The sequence below is a fragment of the Durio zibethinus genome, chromosome 24 (assembly GCF_047325235.1).
Source record: "Durio zibethinus cultivar Kanyao isolate XHJ-2024 chromosome 24, ASM4732523v1, whole genome shotgun sequence".
Classification (NCBI taxonomy): domain Eukaryota; kingdom Viridiplantae; phylum Streptophyta; class Magnoliopsida; order Malvales; family Malvaceae; genus Durio; species Durio zibethinus.
In genome coordinates, this window is record NC_143185.1 from 3430664 (window position 1) to 3438597 (window position 7934).

The 7934-nt window shown below is 29.6% G+C and overlaps 1 protein-coding gene across 1 annotated transcript; it reads left to right on the plus strand.

The window, feature by feature from the left end:
- The first annotated feature begins 2269 nt into the window (after positions 1-2269).
- On the plus strand, positions 2270-3964 carry LOC111315980 (myb-related protein 306-like). Its single transcript, XM_022917997.2, has 3 exons — positions 2270-2531; positions 2753-2882; positions 2982-3964. Exons 1-3 carry the CDS (start codon positions 2399-2401, stop codon positions 3709-3711), a joined length of 993 nt encoding a protein of 330 aa, XP_022773732.2. The 5' UTR covers positions 2270-2398; the 3' UTR covers positions 3712-3964.
- The last annotated feature ends 3970 nt before the right edge of the window (positions 3965-7934 follow it).

Here is a 7934-nt window from a genome sequence, read left to right on the forward strand (position 1 = left end):
TACACACAAAAATCTTTCATTATTATTTTTTTTTTTTCGTTTAGAATTTTCTACTTTGACGAGGCTTTGAATTGGATCATCAAGCATATTGTCTCAAATATTTATGTTTAAATGGAATTTTTTGAAATAGTATGAGGATTCAAATTTATATATTTTTATCCAAATTCCACTCCACCTCACTATTTGAGTCAAGAACGAGTTAATTATTGAACATAAGTGAAAAAGTCAACATGGTAGCTTAAAACCATTTATTGTTGGCTAACCAAAAACCGTGTGTATGTTATAATTTGACGTGATGGTAAAACATTAAGGATTTCCTTTGCGGACTGATTTTCCAAAGGTTGACCCTTTGAATTTGAATGTCATTGCTATGGTCATGGACCCACGGTGGATGAATGTATTTATTAGAGTTCATCACCTTTTTTTTTTTTTTACTCTCTTGATGTTTAAGAGAGTTCCATGTCTTGTATTATCTTTCAAGATGATGAAAAAGATTGATTGAAGGAAGACTTTTATTGTGCAAATGCAAAAAGATTTTGTGGGCTATCATGCATCATGCATGCATCCTTCTCAATTAAAATCCATCATTTTTCATGACGTGATATATTCTACTTTGTGCTTTAAAAAAGGGATAAAAACCAACTTTTGCCTTTAAGCATAGCAATTCTCATTGGCAAAAAGACTTTTATTTTCTTGAGAACTAGTCCATTGTGGTCATGAAACATTAACTTTAACAATGATAATGTATCTTTGAGCAACCTGATAAGTAGTATTGATCATTTTTCTAGTTTTGGAAACTATTTTCATCTAGAGTAAGACATATTCTAAACTTTTATATTAATAATCATAAACAATGTTGTTTAAAAGGAAGGATCGATAGCTTTAGGTCCAAAATTAGAATAATTGACCAGAGAATGCTCTTATATATAAATTTAAATTTAAATTTATGCATTTAGATTTCTCAATTGTTTCGAGTTAAGCAAATGAAAAATTTTTAAAAAAAAAAAAAAGCACATGATCTCTTGGTTTAAAACTTTGTAACACCCTTCACTTATCCTTGGTCATGACCATTTATGTGTCCAATTAGGTGCTCATCAAGTTTTGCATTTGAACTATTGTTTTATTGATAACCACACCTTTTCATAAAAAAGAAAAAAAAAGGGTCATTTACTAAATTTCCTCTCTTCCCAACTTAATTAATTTTTATATCTATATATATATATATATATAATATCTAGAAAAAAATTTGTTTTAATAATAATAATAATAATAATAACAATAAAAAACATTCTTTAAGGCTTCCACCAACTAGCATTTTGAGATGTCAATGTTCTTGTGATAGGAAAACATATTTATTTTTTTCATGCAAGTCGTAAGATGATATGTGGACATAGATATGATGAGACGGCAAAGGTCTATTCAATTGTGCAAAGTGTTTAAAAAATGAAAGAAAAACTTGATGTGGAAATTAATAGTATGAAAATTAAATTCAATTTGCTGACTTCAAAAGCAGCCATGATATGCATGCATGACAAGCAAGGGATTTGTTAAAAATATCATTGTCAATTATAGTCAATTTCTTGATTAGCCAAGCACCTAATAATTTCTTTATCAGCCTACTATAATTAAGATAAATATAGCTTGTTAATTAAATCTGATTAATTTATTGACTAAAAACTAATAAAACACACGTACATCGATATATGCATGAGTCATAACGTATCAAGGAGAGTAGGCAATCTCAAGTTCATTGTCACACAATTTTAAAATTTGAATCTCTATTTGTGACACATACGTGTTTTATATAATTTTTTTATATAAAAGTGAATATTTTATTATTTATCGTTATTATATTTAAATGATTAATAAATAATTAAAGATAAAATCTAATTAACAGTGTTTCTAAATATTTTATATTTTATATTTTTTAATTTTTTGATTTAAGAACCTAATTCTAATAACGAGAAATTAAGGGTTTTTTTTTTTTTTTACAGTAATAAATATGGCAGACTGAGACTGGATATAGGTTTCCTTCAGAGCACAACTCACATTGAATGCCACGCGGTTTGATGAGGTAGAAGAGGCATTGGCTTTGCCACAGGTGAGCTGACTTTGGCCTTGTCTGCCTCTTCCCTCCCTCCCCTTGAGTTAATGCTCTTGCTGTCATCTTTTGACTCTTTGGAGAGGGAGTTGAAACGGTCCTCTTTTGCTCCTTTTAGGTCAGCGTCCTCTCTCACATTCTCTTTTCTATATATGCAAAGCAGGACCTAAGTAAACCTTGGCCTTAGGCTCCTGTCTTTAAGCTTCCAAGAAGAAAACTAAAGAAAAGAATAGAGAACTAGAGATCAAAAGCATAGAATCTGTTTTCTCATCTTCAGTTTCAGAAGAAGAAGGTGATATGGGGAGACCACCTTGTTGTGAAAAGGTAGGTGTGAAGAAAGGGCCATGGACTCCTGAAGAAGATATCCTCTTGGTGTCTTATATTCAAGAACATGGTCCTGGGAATTGGAAGGCTGTTCCTACCAACACAGGTTTGGGTTAAATGGCTTTCTATTTTGGGGCTGCATTCTTTTTAAAGCAACAGGATTTTGTTTTGTCTTTTGGTTTTGGTTTGGTATTTTGATCATAAAGGAAATGCAATCAAAAGTTTTCAAATTTTGTTTTCCCTTCGTGGCATGTGAAAAGATCAAATTTGATTTGATTGTATACAAGTGAAGTTATAAATCTTTGTTTGTTTCTGGTTTCTTTCCAGGGTTGCTTAGATGTAGCAAGAGCTGTAGGCTTAGATGGACTAATTACTTAAGGCCAGGGATTAAACGGGGTAGCTTTACAGAACATGAAGAGAAAATGATAATAGACCTTCAAGCTCTATTAGGCAACAGGTAATCTATCTTTCTCTGATCTGTTTAATTTTTTAGATGGCATGAATAAAATGGTTTTGTCAAAGCAGTGTAATAAATGGGGCAATTAATATTGTGCAGATGGGCTGCAATAGCATCTTACCTTCCTCAAAGAACAGACAATGACATCAAAAACTATTGGAACACTCACTTGAAGAAGAAGCTGAAGAAGCTCCAAGGCAGTGGTGGAGGTTATCCTAGAGATGGTTTATCATCATCATCATCATCATCATCAACCTCATCACACCAAAATTCTAGAGGCCAATGGGAGAGAACGCTACAGACTGATATCCAAATGGCTAAACAGGCTTTATCTGATGCATTGTTCCCAGAGAAATCAAGTGGCTTATCTGAGCTGAAACCCTCTAATGGATACATATCTTATGCAAAACCGGGAAGCTATGTATCGAGCACAGAGAACATAGCCAAGTTGTTAGAAGGTTGGATGAGAAATTCATCAAAGCCTGCTTCTACAAACTCTGCTGCCACTCAACAATCATTTGACAACATGGCTGGGATAGATTCTGCTTCTAGTGAAGGGACTCGAAGGATGGAAGACAAAAGCAGCATAGAAATGTCAGAGGCTTTTGAGTCACTGTTTTTCTTTGAATCTTTGGATTCTTCAAATTCTGATTTCTCACAATCTATGTCACCTGAGGCAAGCCTTTTCCAAGATGAAAGTAAACCAGATCCTAATGCCCAGGGGCAACTGTCATTGCTTGAGAAATGGCTTTTTGATGATGGTGCAAATCAAGGGAAAGACTACCAGCTTAGTGATATCACATTGGAGGAAAATGCTAATTTCTTCTAAAGGGGAGCCTTCTTGTTTTAGGGGCTTCCTAGGATTCTTTTGATCTTGGCTTATTTTCTTTGCTATAGGTCTTGTTCAAGGAAGAAACCAGTCTCCCCTTTAGTGGTAGAACAGAAGTGTAAATGTCACATTATTGTAGTAGATATCTTTGGTTGAGAATTATGCAATATTTCTGTCCTGATTATCTGCCTACAAAAAAAAATTGTCACCTTTGTAAAATCTTGCATTTGGAATTATGAGATGAATTTGAGTACTTTTCATTCAAGCTTTTTATGCTTTGAAGCCTAAGGAAGAAGGTTTTAGTTGTCATTATCCATGGATGAGTTTTCCTGGGCTGAGCAATTGCTGAAGGACCTTGTCATTAACAGTTATTTTGGATTTTAAAGGAAAAAAAGGAAAAAAATAAAAAATGTAAAATTAAATGAATGGACAACTTATGTTCATTGGATATACTGAAGAATTAAAGTTTGACGTACTTTCTTGTGAGGCTGTGCATCCCATGACCCATGATCAAAAGAAAGTCAACTGGCAGCTTTTTGTTTGATTGAAAGTTAATTGAATTAATTAGGTAGGCAAGCTATAGCTCGTATAGATTTATGGCTTGTATAATTAGATCATACCAAAGGTAGAAAAACAATTATCATTCCAGATCAGCCATACTTGAATGATTACAACCCAAATGTCACAGGATCCTTATTATTTCTGTTTTTTTTTTTTTTCTGTCTCAGAAAATTATTCATCCAAAGATGTTAAAAAAATTAATATTTTATCTCCAGGGCCTGATCTTAAATGCAAACATGTGAAGCCTTTTGATTTTCTTGCCTGTTTTCACAGGTTGGACTTTGGAGAACTAGTTCATTTTTAATGATAATCCTGACCATGCAATTGCAAGAAAATACTCACTGTAAAGCCATAAGAAAGTCCATCTGGTCCTCACGAAAACCATTACCCCAAATCTCGAATACAGGCATCTACATGTTTTGGGCTTTTTTTTAATAAATTTACCCCAAATACCCTAAAAAATCTTTTTGTACAATTGAACTAAAGTATGTAAAAGTTGTCATGCATGCCTCAAATTGTCAATGTTGATATTGGGCTGGAGATATTTAGATTAGAGATCCTGTATATTTCAACAGCAATTATCCATGTTGATTATTAGTTCTAATTGTTCTGGACCCATGGTGATGTGGAGTGGATGTTGCAATCCTAAAGGTCAAAAGGGAGGCTTAGCTAGCCAAAGCAAATCTTCAAGACAGAACCATATGCTCTTCTCATGCATGAACTACTGGTCTACTACAACTCTACGTCATGTAGCTGCATTTAAGTCCAGCATGTGGATATCTTGCAGTTGGAGTTAGCAGCTAATTAATAACATATATGCAAAATCAAGTTGTGATATTTCAAACCAATCACCCCCCCCCCTCCCAAAAAAAAAATTAAAGTGAAATTTGCCACTATATGACAACTCAATATTGAATTTTGTCAATGCGGTTCACTGTTATTGCATTTGATCATTATACTTTAGTTTTATTGTTTTTTAAAATAACTAAATTGAAACTAATTATCTCTTAAATCAATTAATATATCATTAAAATTGACACTTAAAAATTAAGGGCTCGAGAGAATTTAGATATGTAATATCTTCTTCAATAAAATATATAGTGAGATAGCGGGCTTAAGAATATGGATGGATATTGTATTGTGAGTATAGGGATATAAATGAGTAAAATTTTAAATTTTTATTGGATATGAAGATGGGGACAGGTTGTATTACCTTGTCCCGTCCTTATATCTTATATATATTTTTATATATTTAATAAATAAATTTTTTATTAAATAATATAAATTATTATTTTAAATTAATTAGAATTAATATATTTTTATTGAAAAAAATATATATTAATATATATTTATAAAAAAACCTAAATATAAAAGATAAAAATTAAAAAATATTTTTTATTTTTTATTTTTTAAAAATATTATGAGTACGAAAATTACACATACATATTAAATACTGATAGGAATAGGGATAAAAATAAATTTAAAATATCCGTTAGATAATGAGAATGTGAATGAGATAAATATAATAAAAAAATTTAGAGATGGAGAGAAGGAATGTTGTACTATATCCGTTGACATTCTTAGGATAGATTAAGAATTTAAAAAAAAAAATTAAAATATTTCACAGAAGATTCAATTAATGAAATGTAACGGAATTGGAATATTTCACGGAATATTCAGTTAATGCAAATGACAAATTATAACAATGTATTATCAATCAAGTTGCTGCCTGTTGCAAATTAACGGAGGGTAAAACAACTTACAATTAATACAATAATTTAATACTTTAGATGTTATTTTTTTTTTATTATTATTTTCGATGCATGAAGTAAAAGATTAATTAACCATTGAATTCAATGCCGGAAAACAGAAAATACTGCTATTGACTTGCTTGAATTTTACGTTATGAGAACCCTCTCTATATACACTAAAGTTAAGGATTTTGTTAAAGAATACCCTAATGACACTCACATAATATTACTAATAAAAGAATTAATAATGATACCGATTATTCAATACATTAAAAAAATAAAATTTCGTTCCAATTATTACATTTAATAACAAAATATTTTTATAAATAATACTTTAACAACTACTGTTATGTCGATGATGAAGCATTGAATATATGAGTTTTATTATGAGTAAAAAAGAAAACAGTGAGGAAAACAATAAAAATTTAAACTTTAATTCAATTATTTTATGTAATTATTATTAAAAAATAATAATAATAAATTTAGAATTTAAATTACAAATTTTATAATTATTTTATTCCTAAACTGAAACCTCTTTATAGAAAAAAAGAAAAAAGAAAAAGAAAACCGAAGAATAAGATGTTAGAATAAGACAATGATCAGTTCTTCATCTAAATTTGTTGTATATACAAGTGATGAATTAAATTTATACTAGTATTCTTTGAATTGCTCTGAGTTCCATGCAGTGGAAAACAATTGACATATGGTACAAATTAATTTAAGTCAAGAAAAAGAAATAAAATTAATTTAAGTCAAGAAAAAGAAATATTTGGTAAAAAGCTATTTAAACAGTACTAGTCAAAGGAATCAAAGTGAAGACTAGATTGATGGGTTGTGTTGGTTGGTGCAGTCTGTCTCAACCTCCGCCATGTTTATTAATTACTAGCTTTTATGTTTGAAAAAAAAAATCAATGGAAGAAATTAGTATTCTAGAAATGACTTTACAAACTTTATACTAAAAATTTCTTTTTTTCTTAATTTCATTAAAGTCCTAAACTCTAAACCATAAAAAAATTTCAATTCTCACTCATCTATTAATTAAGGGTATATAAATAATTTAATAAAATTAAAGGGGGCAAATAGGGGTGGAAAAGCAAAATCAGACAAATTCAATAGGTAAAAACATAATATTGGAGAAGCTATAATCAGTGTTTATAAAAACATTCATAAATATATAGATTATCTTGGTGATTTCGATTTGGTGAAGATATATCATGGATTAGTATCAAATAAAGTGATCGACAGGCAGGCAAGCTTCAAAGAGTGGGAACCACGTATACTATCAAATTGAATGTGATTGGCAGCTATCCAAACTTCCACCTTGCAAGCTTTGATTTATGAATTTCTAAGGTCTGTCTTAATTCCAAATGAAAGATATCAAATAAGAGGATATGCCGCTCAACATGTAACACGTGTAACATGTCAATGACTATGTAACCGATTACTTTTGATTCTAATTATTAATTTTAAATCATATATGAAAATATATTCATATATCAATAAATCTTATATAAATATAAATTTTTTAAAATGATAATATAAGTTATGAAATTTATGAAACTCATAACTTATATAACCATTTTATTTAAATTTATATATTTTAATATAATAAAACTAATTAATTACATATTAAATATACTTATGCAATTATCATCAGTTTTAAAGAAAACTCAAACTATAATTTATTAAATCCAAATAATTTTTAAACAAAAAACAATAATGTTTTTAATTTCAAAAAATTAAAAATTTTATCATTAAAATCAATCTCGCATATAAACTTTTTTCATGAGAAATTCTTTCATAAGTTTTTATTGAAGCGAAAATGCAATAATTGATTCCCCAATATTTCTTGCTATCTTGAAGTAGATGTCAATTTACTTAATGAGTCAATAAATTTCACAAATAAATAAA